Source organism: Otolemur garnettii, unplaced genomic scaffold (genome assembly GCF_000181295.1).
Source record: "Otolemur garnettii isolate 467f Iridium unplaced genomic scaffold, OtoGar3 scaffold00002, whole genome shotgun sequence".
NCBI lineage: Eukaryota > Metazoa > Chordata > Mammalia > Primates > Galagidae > Otolemur > Otolemur garnettii.
The window spans coordinates 20,194,525-20,216,323 of NW_003852397.1; the positions used below are offsets into that span (position 1 = coordinate 20,194,525).

The 21,799-nt window shown below is 41.7% G+C and overlaps 1 protein-coding gene across 1 annotated transcript in view; it reads right to left on the reverse strand.

The window, feature by feature from the left end:
* Window positions 1-1,050: 1,050 nt before the first annotated feature.
* Window positions 1,051-21,799, reverse strand: part of HDDC2 (HD domain containing 2) — a 21,096-nt gene continuing 347 nt past the window's right edge. The window contains exons 2-6 of the mRNA XM_012806209.1: window positions 20,147-20,268; window positions 18,391-18,493; window positions 13,094-13,162; window positions 2,257-2,395; window positions 1,051-1,406 (exon numbers count right to left, since the gene is read on the reverse strand). Coding sequence (XP_012661663.1) covers window positions 1,309-1,406; window positions 2,257-2,395; window positions 13,094-13,162; window positions 18,391-18,493; window positions 20,147-20,268 — 531 coding nt within the window. The 3' untranslated portion in view covers window positions 1,051-1,308. The remainder of the gene's footprint in view (window positions 1,407-2,256; window positions 2,396-13,093; window positions 13,163-18,390; window positions 18,494-20,146; window positions 20,269-21,799) is intronic.

Genomic DNA, 21,799 nt, shown 5'->3' on the forward strand with positions numbered 1-21,799 from the left:
GGCCACAGAGAACTCTCTGACAGTAAATATCTAAACTTTATCTGGGGCTACTTTATGTGCACGGTTTCACGCCAGGAGAAAAGCACTCCACAATACCGATAGACGGAGTTGTTTCCCTACTAACCGTATCTCCAATGGTAATCACACTTTGGACTCTTTTTCTTTTTCAATACAGAACACTGCATATGCACGTGTATGCTGCTTCTGAAGAGATCATGCACTTTGCTTCCTGCCGATTGGGTATCCATGGATACTGCAAAGAGTTTCCAAAGAAACACAGCCTAGAATGTTCACCATGCCAGCCTCCAAAACCTTCCTCAAATGGAAACTGATATTTGAATTAAAGGGAAAAGCACCACTGTGCCACACCAAAATGCTGGGCAGGTTTGCACGAATGGCCTTCCTTTTCACATGATTACATTGTTGGGCATCATTTAAAGCAGTGGTTCTCAACCTGTGGGTCGCGACCCACAGGAGCTGTATTAAAGGGCTATGGCATTAGGAAGGTTGAGAAGCACTGATTTAAAGGCAAGCAAGGGTGAACTGCTTATCCTATAAAAGGGAAACGAGGGTTGATGCATCCCTACATATGGCTCAGTGACCCCAGTTTTCTATTTCTCCCCCGGTGACAAATGTTATGAAGGTCTCAAGATTTGTCAACTGGATAGGGAAAAATACCTCAGAGGACAAGTGGCATTTGAAATTGCACGCTCCAATTTATATCCCTAAATTACAATAAAAGGATTTAGGGAGGGGCAGCGTTTGTTAGTAAGTTTGAGTCTTTGATGGAGATGTGAAGTAGGACACAGTGAAATTCAAAACCTGGCTCAAGAAGAGTAATCATGTGAATGAGGCAGCATTTCATCTGGGGAGAGAGGATATTACCAATGTGTTTTGTCTTCTGGAGTCTTATCCTTAAGTCAGCTGATCAATCTGTTCTAAAAAGGAATCATAACTAACTTTTCCATTGTTCAGTGAATCTGGGCTTCGGGGATGTAGGTTATTAAGTCACAATAAGATGATTTAAAATTGCTAATAAATATTCTGAAGTTTTAGGTGTTTAACATTTATTTAGTTTATAAAAAAGGCACCCCAGTCCCAGTCTTCGTGCACAGCATTTTCATGACCACTTTCTGCCCTGTGGCTTCTTTTAGTGCCGAACTTTCACCATGTTTCTTGTTGAAGTCCAGACAATTAAAAATAAACAGACACATCTAGGGAAACTAACAGACCAACAATGGCAAAACACGATACCATGAAACAGAACAATAAAATGTGTGTTACAGGAGTGCGGCCACAGACAGCGCCTCAGGAGGGTGGCTCACTGGTGGCTGCAGCTATGCTAGCGTTTCTTTCTGCCTCAAGTTCAGAAACAAGCTGGACAATCTCAGGGTGACTGAATTTTCCTGCAAAGCAAAAAGACAGGGAAAAGGATTCCCAGACTGACAAGACAATACACATCCATTTCCCCAGCTTGATCCCAGGGCTCATCAGGGGCTCTGGTCTGTGATCTGATCACACTTTGCTCCAAGGCAGAAGCAGATTCAAAGTCCTGGGAAGGGACCAAAGGGGACCACTAAGCATTTATTCTCTGTCAGGCCACCTGCAGCCCGAGCATATGCATGAGAATTAGGCACAGGACCACCAAGGAGGCATAGCTGGGGAAATCTTATCAGGCAGCCAGAGTGCCTCCATCTACTAGGAACTAGGAGAAAACTCTGGTCTGAGGGAGCCTGGAGAGCCGAAAACAATCTTGGCCCATTCCCATCCTGCAATTAATCCAGGGAAGCAAAGCACCTACAAATCAAAGACAAGTAGAAAGACTGGGGGTCACCTAGGCTTTTCCAGGATATAAACATGATGGGAACATCCCTCTTTGCAAACACCTCTGTGCTTCAACTGGCTTATGTATGCTGTTGTCCCTGCTCCTCACCCTCCCTGATTTCTGCCCTGGCAGAACCAGGCTCCAAGCTATGGAAGGTCCGTGATGGTGAGCACAGCGCAGGGCCTGTTCCACCCAACCTTGCTTCCCTCATGGTCTGTTTTTGCCTGTGTCTTCTGTTGCTCACTGTTCCTTTCACACTAAATCCTACTCCATTTATTCCCTACCCTCAACTTCTCCTCTGGATGTTACCTTCCCTTTCTTTTTTGATGCCCCACACAAAGCAGTCGGAAGAGGGTCCCAACAATGGGTTTCACCCCTTACTGAGTAAGCCAAACAAAAACTGGATTCTTGTTGGAAATGGGGTTGAGTACCTGCGGTGGAGTCGTAGAAGTCTTGCAGTCGCCCGGGTTTGTTCTCAAGGTCTTCATATTCAGATGCCTGAAGAATCATCTCACACTGGTCCAGCTGCTTCACAAACTTGGCTTCTGCAGTAGACTGGGTCTCATACTCCTGAGTCAGAGAACAATTAAAGTGGCATGACTAGGGCTGCAAGACTGGGTATTCCAGGAAAACTGTGACTTTGGTACCTAAAATCAGAGTCACAGCTAAGGTTCGGTGCCTGTGGCTCAAGTGGCTAAAGCGCCAGCCACAAACACCTAAGGTGGCGAGTTCGAATCCAGCCCGGGCCCGCCAAACAACAACAGCTGCAGCCAAAAAATAGCTGGGCATTATGGCGGGCGCCTGTGGTCCCAGCTACTTGGGAGGCTGAGGCAGGAGACTCGCTTGAGCCCAGGAGTTGGAGGTTGCTGTGAGCTGTGATGCCACGGCACTCTACCCAGGGGGATAGCTTGAGGCTCTGCCTCAAAAAAAAAAAAAAAAAAAACCCAGAGTCACGGCCAAAAGCACATTCCATATGGGCCACATTTCTCCACTGTACACAAACTCTTCACACACACTTAGCACCAGGACTCCACGTGAGAGTCCTGAGATGGATGAGAAGGATGTGCTCACTGTTCCAAGTGTTCCACCAGCTGCTGTGGAAGCCTCGTTTGTTCATCCTGGACACTTTCATACTCTCTTCCTCCTGTTCAATATCCTGTCTTCCTTTCAAGATCATTATTATTTATTCTACCTGAGCAGTTTCAAGTTGATATGTCATCTTATGCTTCTCCAATTTGTACTTCTCTTTTCATTTAATATCAGGCTTCCTTTTCCTTTGTAAGTGACTTTCTAGCTTTTTCATGTATTTTCGGTTAGCAGGTTACCTGGGAATTTCTGTTCTTACTTTTCAAATAGAGTAGGTTTAATTATGTCCCTCTGGCTTGGGACTACTAGGCATACAGTGAGGATCTGGGTGTTTACCCCCCGTGCGTGTGTGTGTGTGTGTGTGTGTGTGTGTGAAGGTATGCGTGTGGGGTCATGAAGGGTGAGGGAGCAGCTTTCTGACCTTTCCTCTTCCCATTGGCCTTTCCCTCCACAGTGCAGACCCCAAACAAGCAGTTCCAGGACATCCGCTTCTTAGAGCAGGACACGTGCCCTGCAACCCCAAGTCCCCATCAATACTGTAAAGACCAGACTCAGTCTTCTATTAAGACCAAAGTGCTCCCAACTGGTTCCCTGTCAGGTTCTCTTTGTAATTCCACCGCAGATGTGTGCAGATAATAAACCTGTCATGCTTTCTTGCGGGGTGATGCGATGCTAATAACCGAAAGGTTTCCTGGGTTTTATTAGATGCCTTATTCTTCTAAGCACGGCTATCTGGATTTGATAGAGCTGAAATTGTACAGAGGAATCATTTAAATATGAAACCAAATACGTTTGCCTTTATCTCAAAGGCTCTGAAAAATAATTACATTTTATTAAGTGTTTACCACATTCAGTTCTATGTTTAAATTTAATCCATTCAAGTTCAGGATTTAATAAAAAGAAATGGAATAGCATAGCAGTCTAGGATTTTTTCTTTTTGTTCAAAGTTGAAAGTGAGAAAAGGTTTTTAAGACTATGAGGAAACACATTTTATAACAAATTCTGGTGAACTTACAGATTTCTTTTAAACCGTAAAATTCTGACTTTAAGAACTTTTCCCTCAACAAAAATAATAGCAAAGCATTCTCCAATTTTATTTTCCAATAAAAAGGCAGGACAGGAAAAAGAATACAAAAGACAAAACTCCAGGTGTGAGAAGGACACCCTGGGATCTGGAGAAACGAGTGCAAGTTGTTTGCTCTTAGTGACATGACTGGGGGAAGAGACAGGAGCCGGGAGAGGCTGAGGTGGAGGCCCGAGGCAGATCCTGGAAGACCCGTGATTTGTGCCCCCGTGCCTCAGCCCGCCCTGCAACTACCAGCATCACTGAAGGGTTTGGACTGGGAAGGGCCATGTTCTGCTTCACATTTCAGAAATGTTACCGGACAAGGATGGTTCCGCCGCCTGTCACTGTCAGCCAATATGCAAATACAGTGGGGAGAGGCCCACCAAACTTTGTCAGAAGGCCGGCAATTTTAGAGAACAGTGAGAGTAGCCTCTCCCGAGACTGCTCTGTTCTTCCATTTCCAAAATCACAGTTTTATACATAAAAGCAAGAACTGCACTAACTAACCCTTATCTTAAACAATAGTAATTAACATAACCCATGACCCATAATAAACACAAATTAACATAACCCATGACCTAAAACATTTCTAATTTAAAAGTTAATCTCCTAAATCGATAGCCCTAAACTATTTAAGATATACACTTTTAGATTATAGCTGAATTTACAAAACAATAAGAATGGGGAACATGAGGTAAAAGTCACAAGGACCTAAACTGGCCAGACCAGCTGTGTGTCACCTCAGCCTAGCCTGACTGTCTCCATCTTATTCTCACGACCCATGCTTTCAGAAAGATCACTCCAGCTGCCATGTGGACACAGACTGGAAGCAGAGAAATCGGGTTTCAGGACAGTGCAGCATTAGCCGAGAAGCTGTAAAAATCTGGTCTGAAGACAGGGTTGGGAGCTTACTGGGGAGGGGACGGGGGGGATGAACTAAGACATGAAAGTGAATGAGAGGGACAGCTGAAAATGACTCCCTGCTTTCGGGCTTCAGTATAACTAAGCAGATGGTAACACAGGGAGCAACAGACTGGTAAAAACTGATCGAACGAAGAAACAGCAAAACCAAAACCTCATGGATAATATTTACAACAAAACTAAGGGACATGATGTTCCCAGGAACTCTGAAATGTATATGAGTGGAGACGAACCACCTCCAGCTGGTATAGGAAGTGGACTTTGGCTACCTGCCTGAGTCTTGAGCCAAAGATTAAAAGTCTGCTTACAATACTGAACAAACATTTCAAAAATGAGTAACACCCAGCTTCAACAGAAGGTGCTTCTGCTATTTTTAATAGGACTGGCAATCAATAGAGCAGCGTCCACTGGCTGGCGTCAAAACCAGCACAGACTGTTTACAGTCAAGACCAGAGGTTCTCAACCTGTGGGTCGCCACCCCTTTGTAACAATGAAAATACATCCCGCATATCAGATATTTATATTATGATTCATAACAGTAGCAAAATTACAGTTACGAAGTAGCAATGAAAATAATTTTATGGTTGAGAGTCACCACAACAGGAGGAACTGTATTAAAGGATTGCAGCATTAGGAGGCATTAAGGAAGGTTGAGAACCACTGGTCAAGATGAAGCCCGAGGCTGACTGCTCATAGACCTTTTACCTCATTTTAATGTTCAAGATCACACACCCAAAGGTGGCGATTTAACATGCTAATGAGACATGCAATGTCTAAAGAAGTACAATGGATGGTTGGGCAGCTGCCAACAAAACTCTGCCTCTCTGTGCTATGATTTCAGCGCTGGCGTCAAACGTTCTTTCTTTCCACCCTTTAAAAGTTCCCCTGCCCCTTGTTCAGAGAGCCAGGCTGGTTGCTCCATAACCAGCAATGTCTCCTTTTTATAGAAGCAAAAGGCCTGCCCCCAATCCTGCGCCTGTAAAAATTCCTTTTTTAGTCTTGTGCCAATTTCTATTGACTCAGGGACCAAGAACCAGGAGGTGGGTAACCCGGGCATATGATCAGCATCCAGAGGACAGGATGTCTGAGGGACCTTTGAGGAGGTCAGTCTCAAAAGAACCAGCAGGTGTTGATAAGAAATCTCAAGTTTTCTTGAGTCCAGCCCAGAGCTAGCAAATTCTCTGGATAGGACCTGATGGGAGTTCCTCCCTCCCAGGACAGGCCCCTCCTGAGGAGAAACTGCTGAGAACACAATCTGAAGCAAAGGCCCAGATCAAAGTAGGAAAGAGAACAAAGCCAGGAAATCTCTCAAAGCAAGCCACCATACTTTGTTTTAACACTACGCGTACAAAAACAAGAAGAAGCAGAGGAGGAAGCTCTGTGAAGTTAAAGAGGCAACCGAAGTGTTCTCACCAGAAAACTAAGGCTAAACGCTTAAGGTAATGTATATGCTAATTAGCTTAACGTAGCCATTCCACAACGTATACCTATTTCAAAACATCATGTTGTACAGTATAAATATATAAAACTTTTGTCACTGAAAAAATAAAAATTAAGAAACTAAAAGCAATCTGAACCGTTTCCTCCCAAAAGTGCTAAAAAACCAAAGAACATCAAAATAAGCAACAGAAAAGCATAAAACTTAACACAAAGCGAGTAAGAAGCAAAATTACATCTCCACAGGTGATTCACATCAAAAAGACACTCAAATTTACAAAAGAGAAATCTCATCTACAATATACTACTTCAACACCTTACCAGAAACGCAAATTGAAAAGGAGGGTTAAGTTAAAAAGTCAAAGAGAAACAAAGAACATACATTGTAAAGGATTTGAAAGGTCCAATATTGAAGAACAATATTGAAGGCAAAGAAGAACCAGCATGCAGATACAGAGGAGTCCTGGGACAAAAAGAAAAAACTATACTTTAAGAAAACTTTGACATTCAAAAAAATTTTTTTGAAGGTTTTCTTAAAAGAAAAAAAAATTTCTTTGGACATTGCTGTAAAAAGAGCATCTTCCTTTTGAAAGATTCCCCCAAACGAAAAAAAAAAGCATCTGGCATATAAAGAAAAATAAAAATTATGACCAGACTTTGACAGCAACGCTTTTACATCTGAAGAAGACAGGAGTAATACATGTAAGGTATCCAAGGAAAAAACCAGGAGCCAAGGATTTTATATCTACTGAAACTGACCTTTAAGTACAAAGAACAGAGCAAGTATTAATTATACGCAAGGATTTAGAAAATATTATTGTGTGAGCCCTTCTTGTAGACTAGGTTCTAGTCTTAGACAATGAAAGCTGCTGAGACTGACACAGGCCTGGTGTTAAAGGCACATATACTATTATTTGTACAGCTAAGACTAAATGAAGTTGAAATGGGAGCAGTTATGGCACATACTGGTTAAATGTTCTAACAATGCCAGTCTAGTCCAACTATACAAAAATAGGCAGAGAATGGAGATAGCATAGGCAAAACACTTTTTAAAATTGTTTTCAGTAACGAGAACCAATGATAGGGGTGTACACGATGGTATTCTGAGACTGGTATATGTGGAAAGAAGATAAAGCAAATGAGTATTTATCAAATATTCTAATTCTAGCATCTTCTGTGTACTACAGAAGGAGTCCTGGTGTAAAAGAAAGAACATGCAACATAATATCAGAAAGTTTAAGTAAAAACCCTGTACTACTGAATATGAACTGGAAATAAGAGTATGAACTCAGGAGGTACTATCTACACAAACACACTGTATATAATTGTGTGTGTGTGTATATAAAACATACACAAAATCAACAAGATAAGCTGTCCTCAGTGTCCATATTGTGGTTTTGAAATACTATTTCCTAACTGAAAATAAAAAACAAAACAGGAGGTCTGGGTGGGACATATTTAGGATGAGGCTGGAGTATCACGCCATTCCTGCTCTCAAGGAAGCCATCAAAGTCAAGCATATTTATCCTGTCCAAAGAATAGATGTGGGGAAAGTATAAAACTATTTTGGTTACTAAATGATAACAAAATTAAAATACTAGAACATTCCCACTTGTAGCCTAAAAGGGTTAGTGGATGTAAGCATAGAGAAAAACAAGTCATTGCCTCACGATGAAAGAACCCAAACCACTTACAGCTCTGCCAGAAGGACCCAACCTGGGTCTGACCCAGCCTCTGGCCCAGTTGCCCATCAGTATAAACTAAGTGAACAGAGCCACAGGACGTGCACTGTGAGCATGCAACCCTGGGAAACCCCAGACTATGGAACTCTATAGCCCACAGGGCCTCAGTTCTTCAACAGGTAACTTGTAAGAAAAAGAAAGAGGTAGAGAGGGAAACTACTGAATAAAGGAAATTTTAAAGACATTAAGCTTAAAAAAATAGGCAAGATTAAACAACAACATTTGGGAATGAACACTTGAGTGATTAAAACATAAAGACATTCACGCGATTTCTATGAAAACCACGGCCCTGGTTGGTTCTGGAGGGAAGGAGGGGTGGTGTTTGAATCAAGACACAAGGAAGGGATTCTGGGGTGAATGGCAAAATTGTAAATCTTAATCTGGGTTGAAGTTAAGAAGGAAGTTATCCTTCTAATACCTCATTATGCCACACCTTGGTTTTTGTGTGGTTTTGCGTGTTTTTTCTATAAAACAGTTTTAAAATAATAAAAAGGCAGTAAAATAGTTCTAAAATAATAAAAAGGGCAGAAGATAATGAGCACCTGCTGAGTCAGACGCCTGTGGCTGTTTAGATGGAGCTGTCCACTCGGCTGCTGGACTAGAGTCTAGAGCTTAAGAGGAAGATGTTTCAGAAGATATGGGGCAATAATACACCTGCTCAGTGAAGCCTGGGGGAGGCATGGAAAGAAGAGAATGCCAAGGACACAGTCTTGGGAGGGGAACATAGGGTCTTAAGGGGGGGGCCAAAGAAGAGAAACGTTCAAAGGAACTCAAAAGGTGGAAAGAAAAGCAGGAGTGTGTGATGTCACAGACCTGAGGGGCATGGCAACTGGTGCAGCCAAGGCGTCAGGTGGCACAAGGGCAGGCTTAGTGATCAAGCCACACAGAGGCAGCCTGTGACCCTCACAAGAGCAGTGCCCAGTGGGGTTGTCAGTCACTCCATGGTGGGCTGTGGGGAAGCCGAGTCAGGAAGTACAGACAACTCCTCATCTGTCTGGTCAGGAAGGGAAGCAGGGGAATGTGGCATCCAGGGAGGTTTATTTCAAAATAGTTTTGTGAGCACACATATAAGGCTTATAAAAAGCTGGGAAACTTCTCATCTGATAGCCTCTATTTTCCTAATGAAGACAGAAATAAAAATTATTTGCTATAAAGTCAAGGGAGTGGTGGCAAAGTATGAGAGTGAAGAGAGGGGTGAACAGCTGATATGCTGATGAGGGCAGAGCCAGAGCCCCGGGGAAATGGGGAGAGAGGTGCCGGGGCCCACTGAGGAGGTCCTGGCAGCCCGAGGCTCAGCAGAGCCTGGATGCTGTGACGGGTTGTGGCACAGTCCCTATGGTAGAGAGGGTCCCTACGTCAGCACTCTGCAACTTTCATGTATGCCTGGAGAAGACAAATGGCCAAACAACTCGGATTAGGGTTTTGCAGAGCAACAGGAGGACAAGGAATCGGAGCAGGAAGGAGACTCAAAGTCTTTGTCCTGAATATGGAGGCCCAGAAAAGGAAGAGAAAAGGAGGAAAAGGGCAAGATCAAAAGTTTCCTCCGGCTTCCAGGGAAAGGTCGGCCCTGAGTGAAGTTGTGACATATATGAAGCTTACCTTTGGCATTTTCCACTATCCTACCAAGAGAGTAAACAATCCAAGGGCACTGGATGCGCCAGATACTTACTACGGGATGGGGGATACTTACTACTACTCTTATGCCTTGGGGCTCAAAAAGACAATTCTTTAAAGCAAAATGCAGGTGGGAATGTAGACATCTTTCTGTGATACTCTCAGAAAAAAATGAAGGTGTTTTCTCTTGGCTTGCTGAATTCGATTTTACACTTCTATGGTGAAAGATAAATTATAATCAAGCATGATTAATTACTTTAAATAATGGAGAGCCTCTGGGCTGATAGGTATAGCTGTGGTAATTAACATTTCAAAAACTAATCAGCAGATTTCTAAGTTACATGGATACAGAATGACATTTTCTTAAAGCAAAATCGGGTTATACGGACTGGAGACAGAGAAAGGTAGAGCTCACTGTGTGCCCTGCAGTATGCCAAGTGTATATATGAGAATTACTTTAATCGTTATAACTCTATATTATAATCATTGCCATTTTACAGATATGGAAGTTGAGGCACAGAGAGATTAAGTAAGTTGGCCAAGAACACACACCCAGTAAACAGGGCAACAGTATTTGAACCCTGGGAGTCTGATGTTGAAGCCCATGTATTAATACAGAACAGGAATTGTAAAATGCATAAATTATTATGGATCCCTATACTGTACTGAATACTCTGTAAAATACTATGTCAAAAAACTTATGTCCTCCACAGTCTGTAAATGTGGTCTGTGAAGGTGGCCTTATTTGGAAATATGGTCTCCACAGATGTATGCAAATTAAAACATGACCAAATAAATAAATAAATAAAACAAGGCCATATCCTGATCCAGTAGAGAGAAATTTGAACAGAGACATTGACACAGAACACACACCAGGTGTGTGATGAGTGTGAGCCAAAGACTGCAACCACCAACAACCAGCCAAGAGGCAAGGAGATACTTCCCTCGAGTTTTTGGAGAAATCTTTAATAAGCCTCATTAATTCAAACAATGACATTTATAAGACAGTAAAATTGCTACCTGTTTGGGGGTTACCAAGTGTTTTGATTCTCTGTGTTTTATATTTTCTCAAATCTAATGCTTTTCTACATAACTGTGGTGGTGTTCTCTTTGGAAGTTACTCTTTTAACTAAAGTATGTTTTGCAGGAAAATTTTTAGCCAATTGATGATGATTAAGAAAATCATGTAATAGATACTGCCACTGTGTTTGTAATAATTAGGAAGCACAAGGGTAAAATTTTTATGAAAGGTTTTCAAATTATGAAAGTGCTTCCCCACAAGAGACAATAAATGGGATTACTTCCATACATCCAGGTGCCGGGTTTTTTTCTTTTTATGTGTGAGATGCAGCCTAACTCTGCTCCGTTATTTATTTATTCAAATCTAAAGAATGTTCCAAAAGTTTACACGAAAACACATACTTTGAGATGAGACACTTTTCCTTAAAGAAACTTTGCCATTTTTAGTAACAGCCAGCACCTGCTACAGGCTCCAGGTGAGATACCACACACACTTTGCCAGATTTAGTTTTCATATTTATACAACAAAGTAGGTATTAAAGGCCCACCATCTCTCCGCTTAAGCCCTGGGGCTAGGACTGTTTGAGATTTCAGCAGCTGCTTATTTTAGAAAGATTGTAAGATCCATAAAGCATACATTACAAAATACCTCTATAGTGGTCCACAGCAGCTCTCAACTACCAAGCTGATGAATATTTGCCCATCAAAACATATTAATTTTCTGACCAAGAGGGATGAATGAGGTCTCTACATAGCTCATGTTAGCTCAGGTAAGAATCTGTTGCCAAATGAGTTCTGGTCAGGTTAAGTTTTTTAAAAACTGGCCCTATGGGATTCACCTAGGTCTCTATGTTCCACCCCACTGCCTTACACAGCTATTTCATCTCGTAACTATAAAGCACAGAAGTGACAGCGCACCTCAAAAGCAGAGGCTGCGTGGCAGGACTCTCCTGGGTGAAAGACTTCTGCAAGTTTCAGCTCCAGGCACTTCCCAAGGCAAGGGAGTACCTGAGCCAGCACCTGAGGCAGTCACACAGGGAGGCCTGCTGGCCCTGGGGCTCAGAGAGAGGCGAGGCAGGGTGGGGCCTGGGTATGTGGAAAGAGAAGACAGAAGATCACATTCTGAAGACAAGAGCGAACTTGGGCTTTGGAGAAAATGTGGTGAGAGTGGGAGGCAGGGCTGTCAGGAACAGGAGGGGTCTACACATACAAGCAGGGAAGGGCCAGTGTGGACTGGCTAGAACTGGGGTACACTGGAGGAAGGGGGACTGGTTTCCTTCACAAATGAACACGGGGAGAGGAAAGCAATGGGGCAAGCAGCTGGGCCTGCCTCTCCCTTCCAGCCTGCTCCCCCTTCTCCCAACACGGGAAGGGAGTGAGCACTCGGGGAGGCCCTGTTCGGGGCCAGGCTTCACGGCAGCACCTCACCTTGACCTCGCCAGGCCTGACAATCCCCCAAGATTTGCAAATGGACAAAAGACGGATTCAATCCCAGATCTGAACTACTCTGACATCCACGTTCTTTATAAGGACTAGAAATGGGTGGGTAGGCTGGGCCCAGCAGAAGGAAATCCAGGAACTGTGAGTCAAGACCCACACCAGGCACTGTGGCCGTGAGGGAAATAAGGATTCCGGAGGGAAAATTTCTATCAGCCATGAGAAATTTCTGCAGCTGGGAGATGAGACACAGACACAAACCAGACTGTAGAGACAGACTGTGTTTGTTTTATTTCTTGTTTTTGAATTTTAAAATAATTTATTTTATAGGTCAGTTTTTTTTTTTTTTTTTTTGAGACAGAGCCTCAAGCTATCCCCCCTGGGTAGAGTGCCATGGCATCACACTCACAGCAACCTCCAACTCCTGGGCTCAAGCGAGTCTCCTGCCTCAGCCTCCCAAGTAGCTGGGACTACAGGCGCCCGCCACAACGCCTGGCCATTTTTTGGTTGCAGCCATCATTGTTGTTTGGCGGCCCGGGCGGGGGATTCGAACCTGCCACCTTAGGTGTATGTGGCTGGCGCCTTAGCCGCTTGAGCCACAGGCACCGAACCCATAGGTCAGTTTTAATTTCATGTCTCAGAGTATACATTATTTAGTCAAAAGGTAACGAACAGAGATTATAAAAAGAAAGGATACACCGAGGATAATAAACCAGCTCAATTCCAGCAGAATTTGATCCTACTTTGTAGTCTTACTAGGATAAATTTCTATCATCTACCTTTTGTGCTTACAAAAAGCATTAACTTCTGAATTTCCAATGTTGTAAATAAAAATTTTTATAATTAAGTAGAGGCAGCTTTTTAAGATAACCTAAGTCAACTAGAACATGAATGAGCCATATAAATTCAGTTGCAATTTGAGAAAAACCCGTCATGTATACTTACTTCCCAAAGTTCATAGAGCTCCTTTCTGAGGTCTTCTGGTAGGAGCTGGGTTATCTGCTTCATAGCTTTCTGAAACATCAAGCCATTATTTTAATTATATTCACACTTATCTAAGTTAATAACTAGATTATGAAAACCAAATAATGGGCTCGAATTCTTCTAAGTAACTCCTAAAGGGGCAGGAGAATAAATTGGCCTATATTGGATAGTATACTATCCAATAAATACTATTGGATAGTATTTATAGTTGTCTTACGAGGAAGACAACTGTGAACATTTAAATAAGTACATTCATTCACATGGGCTTCACTTAGCGTTTATTTTGTGGTCTATAACACACGAGACATGAAAGAGAGCAGGAAGGTGTGAAACAATTATAGAAATACCAGGAGTGAGCTCACAGATTTATATCTTGCAGACTTACATACCTACCTAAATGTCAATCATAAGCACACCAGAGTTCTCCTTCATCTTATTTTTTTTACTAGAGATGGGACTTCCCTGTATTGCCCAGGCTGCTGGTCTCAAACTCCCAGCTTAAGCAATCCTCCCACCCCAGCCTTCTGAATAGCTTGGTTATAGGCAGGAGATACCATGCCCAGTGGTACCAGGGCTCAAAACAAACCAACACCAAAGCCCAGACTCCAGCACTATACAGTATACACACATAACAGAATTCAAGTTGTACTCATTAAATCTATTAAAAAAAAACTTTTAAAAAACGAAATTAAATTAAAAACAAGAAGAAAAACCAAAACTAAGAGTGAAAAGAATGGGACAATAACAGTTAATTACAAAACTCAAAGAAAGTTTCTGTAAAGTAGTATATGCATTTTTTTATTGCTACGATGTTTTTATTGCAAAATGTAAAGCATTACACAAATGGGCAATTATTGTCATTAACATAAAGGAAGTTACATAATACAATTTTGTAGGCTCATATACTCACAGGCTGAAAAATTATATTAAAGGGCAATTAATCCAACTATCCACTTAGCATCTGAACCCTTTACAATGGTTCTCAACCTTCCTCATGCCGTGACCCTTTACTACAGTTCATCATGTTGTGGTGACCCCCAACCATAAAATTATTTTCATTGCTACTTCGTAACTATAATTTTGCTACTGTTATGAATCGTCATGTAAATACGTAAATTTTATGGTTAGGGGTCACCACAATGTGAGGAACTGTATTAAAGGGTCATGGCATTAGGAAGGTTGAGAACCACTGCTTTAGAAGCTTCGTAGAACACTTCTGTCTTCTCTCCACAAACATGTCCAGTGGTAGAGAACCTAGCACCTAAGAGGCTGGCCACACAGGCTTTAGGCAGTGTTGACAGCTAGTATTTCTTATATAAAGAAGAAAGTTGTCCCTGTCGTCTGTAGTTCTTCCACCATGCCTAACTTCATCTCTCCTGATTTCCTCTCTCACCTACAAACACAAGGGCAAATGGGTGGACAGTGACCCTGCTGAACTATATATGGACTATCTGTGGCCACAGCAACAGATCCAAGACATAGACTAATAGTTCAAACCAGGCCAATAGTTCAAACCAGGCCAGTGGGGACATCTGCATGATTTGTTCAGCAAAGGGTAGGAGAGAGAAGCCATACACCTATCACCAGAAGAAGCCTAAGGCTTAGCCAAAACCCAAAAAAGAGCAGAGATCAAAGAATAGAAAAGCAAAGGGTGTTCTGTATTTACTTCTACTTTCAGAAGTCCCAGGAGCTACCCTTATCTCCATCTCTTCTTTCATTCCAGAGGTGTTCAAGTATCCTTCTAAAAATATTATGTTTTGGGGGTAAATTTACTCTTCTTTTAAAAAATTTTTTTGTGCAGATGAGGTCTCAGTATGTTGCTCAAGCTGTTCTTGAACTCCTGGCCTCAAGTGATGAGGCCTCCCTCTTTCGCCTCCCAAAGTGCTAAAGTTACAGACGTGACCACCATGCCTCGCCCAGGAACAACTTACTCTTGGGATGACTTCAAATTCCCTCAGCATCCTCATTTTGTACCTTTGAATTTGTCTCACTTCTAACCACAGAGGTTAGGCTCCTGGGGAAGAACATGGTTATAAAAGCCATTTGGGGCAATATAAAGGTCTTATATAAAATTGTATGCTGTCAAAAGCAATGAAAATAAAACAGCCAAGTATATGTATATTTACTTATTACTGGGAGAAGAAAAAGTGTTGCAGGATATGACCACTTCCAGAGCAAACCACATTTCCCAGCATCAACGATCCCTTCTCGTCAAGTAGCACCACCATCTCAGACGGCTTGTCATTCAGGGTACAGCACCTATCACTTTCAGAAGCAGGAAATTTAGTGTATTTTGTACCTGTATTCTCCCTTGTTTCTTTTATGTAAGTTTCAGCAAATATACTTGTGAAAATACTTGCATTTTCACCAATCAAGGGTATCTTTATAAAAAAGATTGCTTTTGTCTACATTAGCCCAGAAGTGAAAGTTTGCCCATCCCTTTTGACTGAAAAGAATGAAGTGATGTACATACAGATATATCAAATCTTTTAGAATACAAACATGAAAGTCCTGCTTTGATAAGAGACTATATTATTCCTTTCTTATTTTTTAAAATTTTATTCCTGGCTCGGCGCCTATAGCTCAACTGGCTAAGGCGCTAGCCACGTACACCCAAGGTGGCGGGTTCAAATCCCTAGCCCGGACCCACCAAACAACAATGACGGCTGCAACCAAAAAATAGCCGGGCATTGTGGCGGGCGCCTGTGGTCCCAGCTACTTGGGAGGCAGAGGCAGGAGACTCGCTTGAGCTCAGGAGCTGGAGGTTGCTGTGAGCTGTAATGCCACAGCACTCTGCCCAGGGGGACAGCTTGAGGCTCTGTCTCAAAAAAAAAAAAAAAAATTTTATTCCTTTAAAGCAGTGATTTTCAACTGGTGCTATGAGGATCTTAGGAGTGCCCCCCAAATTTTTAAAGATCATTAATTAAATTATTTTCAAACCAAGCTCAAAGCACAGTATTTTCTTTCTCTCTTTTTTTTTTGATCAACATAAATTAAGTGTGCTGTGGAAGTTTAACTGTAGGTTCAAGTTCAAGTAGGTTCAAGTGTGCCTTAAGATAAAAAAGACTGAAAACCACTGTTCTAAAGCCTTGCTGACCTAGTAGTCAGCTAGCCTGGGGCAAATGTGCCCTAAGATAAAAAAGATTGAAAACCACTGTCCTAAAGCCTTGCTGACCTAGTAGTCAGCTAGCCTGGGGCAAAAGATGCTTCCTGGTTCTCATTATGTAAGTTCTACTTAAAGCCAAAAAACTCCCCATTTAATTAGCTTAATGCATGGTTCAGATATCCAAATCTTATTCATAAACACCATCTGCATAAAGAATTGTTCAGCTCCCAGATTTTCTTCTCAGTTCCCAAATCCTGACCAGCAGCAGAAAGATATGATGGCAATCAGCTCTCTCCAAAAGGTTTTGGTTTCTTCTCCAAGAACTTAAAATGACTTAAGATGCTTCCCTGGTGGCTTCTGCTTATGACATTTATTCCCCTGTGAATCAGCGTGAGAGGGCAGCAACCAGGAGGTCAATGAGGCTGGAAAGGATCTTCATCATAACTGGGTACGGCATCCAGGAAGACAGCAGGGCCCTCTCTGATGGTTCAAGCCCTTTGGGCCCCTCCATGGGGCATCACTAGCCAAGAATCAGCTCATGTCAGGACTCTTGTAGGTTTTCCTTACTTCCAGTGAGTGGGGATCGTTCACACTGACCCTGGTGCTTCTCCAGAAGGTTCTGACTTGCTTCTCTGTGGGGTAAACCTCAAATTCACTGTGTCTTCCAGAGGGATAGTCTGCCTTTCTTCTTCCTGTCTCATTTCTCCACACCTTTTCCTCAATGTTAAGGTCTCTGATGACCTGAAGGTACTTTAATGTGTGATCTTTCCTCCATAACATTCACATTTTCCACTGAACAACTCCCACACCTTGCAGTGAGTTATGTAATTGAAGAGTTTATTCCCTCATTTTCCTTTGTATTGTACTTCGTTATTGACTATCCTTTGGTTTGGGTACTGATTCCTTTCTGCAATTCAGAATCTTGAGCTAACTGGTATCTTTTTGTATTAATTCTACTAATCAACCAAAGAATTCTTTATTCGTGGCAGTATAGATTCATAGAGAGAAACATTTCCTTCCCCTTCTGTTAGGATGGCTGGCCTATATTTTGGATCTGTACTTTTGCAAGAACACACTCCTTAGATTATTCCCCTGGCACCCATATTTCTGGGTAAGTTAGAAAACCTACATTAGGACTCTCATTTCTGTAGCTCTTCTTGCCTCTGAAGGGGCAAAAGTCCTATTGGCTATAAGCTCTACTCTCCCTCAGCTCTCAGCCCACTGGACATGTTGAATAATCTCAATATAGCAACTTGGGATCAAACTCTCAAGCCTATGATAAAAGCAACTTGCAAGAACCTTTACACTGGGAACCAGCTATTCACACTATTAAAAAAAAAATAAAAAAGATTTTTTTTTTTCCAGTCTCTGCTTCACACGTCTTCCTCTTTAGCCCTAGGCTCTGAGTTTAGAGACCAAATTGATATTGATTTCATATTTTATTGGTATTATTCATTTCTTACTAATATAGATATTTTTTATTTACTTGGTTTGTTATTTTCAATTACCAAGTTCAGGGGTTAACTTAAAATTTACTAAGTTTCTTTTATAATAATTATTATACTTGTGATTTGCAGAACTTCCCTCCAAAGAGCTTAGCTAGCATGGAGAATTCCCACAAATTCACTTAAGTCCCAGCTTATTTCTATCATCCTAATGAACACCATGCTATCTGTACACATAAACTAACAGAACTGGAAGCTATCAATATAATTTTCTGTTCCTATGTTAAACTCCTATTCTTGTGTTAAACAAGGTTGAGAACAGGAAAAACCAATTTGCCCCTTACTCCAGGAAATCTCTGCTTCTACAAGATAAGATTATAAACCACCTAAAACAGAGTAAACACAACAGCTTACTCTTTGAGATTCGTTAAGGGCTTCCCTCATCCTCTCCACCAATCCAAAGCTATTATGTCCTAAACTCTTGTGCAATCCCAGCTAATTTCCTACCTTGTGAGATCCATCTCAATCTTCTCCAGCTCAGGCCCTAAAACTCTAATGACATCCTTCCCAACCTCCCCCTTCCTGAGATACTACTAAGACTATCAAGGTGGTACTCTCCCATACTATAGTAAGTCTAGTAAATTTAGCACGGTTTCAGCAACAGGTTTTTCTGGCAGCTCTCTGCAGCATCAATAGTCAACACTGACCTCTTCTCGCCTATGTTTTTCTTCTTTGGGGATGTTATCTGCTGGTGCTATGTCCCCCACGATGCATTCTGCCATATCGTGAACCAAGGCTAGGCGCACACATCTGACCAGGCAAGAAATGTTGAATAATTACACAGAATGATATGAACCTATATTACTACACGTTCCTTTCTATACTATTTTGAAGTTACATAATATGTTTTTCCCTCTCTGCCCTCAGAGTGTTTTAATGCACTATTTTCTAAAGGGATTATATTCTACTAGCCTACAGCAGTTCTGAATCACAACTGCTAGTTAATATTCAACACAGTTCATCACAGTGCGGGGAAAGGGTTAGCATTAACTTTTTTTTAGAAAGCTAGTTTCTCAAATCTCACCTTAAAAGGATGATAACTTCAGATTATGAAGCCAGGAGACGATCTGGTTACAGCATTTACTTACTGATACAATTCAGAAACATTCATCTTACCCAGTTTTCTAGTTAGATGCCAAAATGAGGCCACTTTAGAGTAATGGGTACGGGGGGAAGATCTGAGTTTGAATCCAGCAACCAGCACTCAGTAGCTGAATGACCTTTGTCCAGTTATTTAATGTCTTTAAATGCTCAATTTTGTTACCCTTGATTTTGTCCTCTATAAAAAATACTACCTCAAGAGGTTGGTATGAAAATTTGGTTTGATAATTCATGTTTATGGCACATGTTGATCATGCAACAAAATAGTTATGATTATTAGTGATTAATGATTGTGATCATTATTATCAAAATAATAAAGTCACATAATGAGATGAATGCACCAGAGGGCCAGCCTGGTTTAGGTTCCCACTATCATAAAGGCAGTACAAGGCCAAACAGCCCCCTCTTAGATTTTTCTGCCTCCAGTCTCTTTCTGGTCCAGTTCAAATTTCTGACAAGTCTTAATTTCATCTCTACTGAGCTTCATTTTCATCTTGTACTATTTGCCAAAAATATCCTCAGTTCCATCCCATCTGCTGAGTAACAGAATTTCTCAGATTCCTAATGAACCCTTTGCTATAATCAAATGGATTTACTTCTATTTCTAAGATACTCCTTTACCTTCCCACTGTCAGGGCTCTGGTCTCTCTGCCTTTCTCTCTATGTGCAGTGCCTCTCCTACCTCTCTACCTCTGTCATCTCCCTTTAAAGCTCAACTCAGACTCGGACTCCTCCTCTATTAAGATCAAGCATAAACCAGTGATCTCTCCTACTATTAGAAAACTTTGCTAATTTCTGACCATAACTAATTTGGTGCTTCTTACTGAAGCTATTTTGGGCCTGTGCAGTTCATTTGGAATGTATTTACCTTTGTCCTGTGCTCAAAAAGCATCTTAAAAACTTGTTAAATTTATAGCAACTGAACACAATCAACACAGAGCTCCCCTTCTCACATCCTGAATCTGTATGATTTGTCTCAAATAACATCTCTTGACTAATACACTAACCTGCAAGAATTTGATGGGCTCATGCTTACAGTTCATCTTATAAGGGTACATGTGAATCTTTCTAAATGAAGAATATAAATGTCTTAACACAATAACTAAGAAAATGACATGAAGCTATGTTAACCAGTTTGATGAAAATATTTCAAATTGTATATAAAAATAGCACACTGTAGCCCATGAAAGTATTAATGTACACAGCTATTATTCAATAAAAAAGAATTTGACACAGGCCTCAGCCATGAAAAGTGGTGCACACGAGAATCCCTCACACACAATGAAATTCAAATCAGCTTACCGGTCTTTGTTTAGATGGTCATCTTTGATCACCATGGCCATAACTGCCATCCTATACATGTGATCTGACACGCTCTCTGGCCGCTCAACATTTCTGTATACCCAGCCAGTCCGTGGGACTCTCTGATAAATAATAAGAAGAAAAAGATGTTTTAAAATTGTATTTCAATTGTTCGCTATGACCTTCAAGAGATATCCAGGGAAAAGCACATAGAAGCAGGGTCCTGGTTTCAGAACCGATTAAAAAATGCTCTAGTAAACCAACTAAAATGATCAACACGAAATGGTCAAATAAATTATAGAGTTCAGAGAATTAAATGGGAAGGGGAAGAAAGAAGAGAGGAGCTCACAAGTATAGAACTAAAGTCCAACAGTCTAAGTTACTCTGCGTTAGTGGAGCATGATCATGGCACACAGAGAGGTCCTATAGATTTTAAAAAGAAAATCAAAATCGCAGAGCTATCCCCCTCCCCAGCTCCTTATGCAAAAGCAAGGCTTCAGGTACCTATGAAGAACTTACCTTACTGAATTTCACTAAGGAAATTCCTTGCTAACGTCCCATAAGCAAGGACAAGCAAATTATAACTATGTCTAGCATCTAACACTAAAGCCTGTTCCACTAATAAGGAAGTAAGAGTTCATCTTTTTTCACAGGTAACAGAACTGGAGACTCGCAGGATCAGATATTCTTTCACCTACCCAGGGACAGCTACTTATTAAATAACTGATGCTTCACTCCCTCTTTCTCCCCTTATGTAAAATGTAGATTTCCCGAGCTTCAATTATTGTAACCATTTCCATTTTGCCCCATTTACTGCCCCACCACTTTTCTTCCTCTCAGTCTTTATTTTTATGTCATTAAATCGTAACTGTGTACATTAATACATTCACCAGGTACAATGCGCTGATTTTATATACAATTTGGATATACACCAAACTGGTTAACATGGCCTCCATCTCACTTATTTGTTATGTACTTTCCCTTCGAAAAGCAGCCGCAGGTCTGCCATTGGTTCGTGTTTTCGCGGTGAGGTCCCACCTAAATTTGCCTCAATTAACCTCCCTGGATTGAGATTGTTAAAAACTAAGACATTTGTTTGGGTCAACAAGACATAACAAAACTGCATTTTTCCAACTACAAGAGTTGGCCTTTTTGCTTTCCAATAGTTCCATCCTACACAAGAAGCGACGCTGTGATGAAGGCTCTAAGCCCCCCAAAGTGACAGGCTCCCCAATTCTGAAGATGAAGGCTGAGAAAGGCATTTCTAACCGCCGGAAGCTACCCTCCGTCGTGACTTCCTTTTATTCAGATCGTCTGATTTTGTGAAACTGCATTTTTCTGCTCAGAACTCTACAGCCCTGAAGAATTTTATAAATACTAGTCAGGCTGGCTTCAAACAATCTGCTTTGAAGCTGGAGAAATTCCGGAAAATCTAACTGAAAATAGCAGCGCCCGGGGAAGACGCACAAGATGCAGCTTCGGTGTCTTACACGCGTAAGCCTCGTTTCTGGAGGTAATCGCGACAGTTACGACGCGCCACCTAAAATCTGCAGGGCCTCGGAAGCACCCCCCGCACACACACAGACCGAGGGGTCAGGAGCCCGTGAAGCGCTCGGGGCACCGGGGCACGTGGGGCGCACCGGGCCGGGGCGC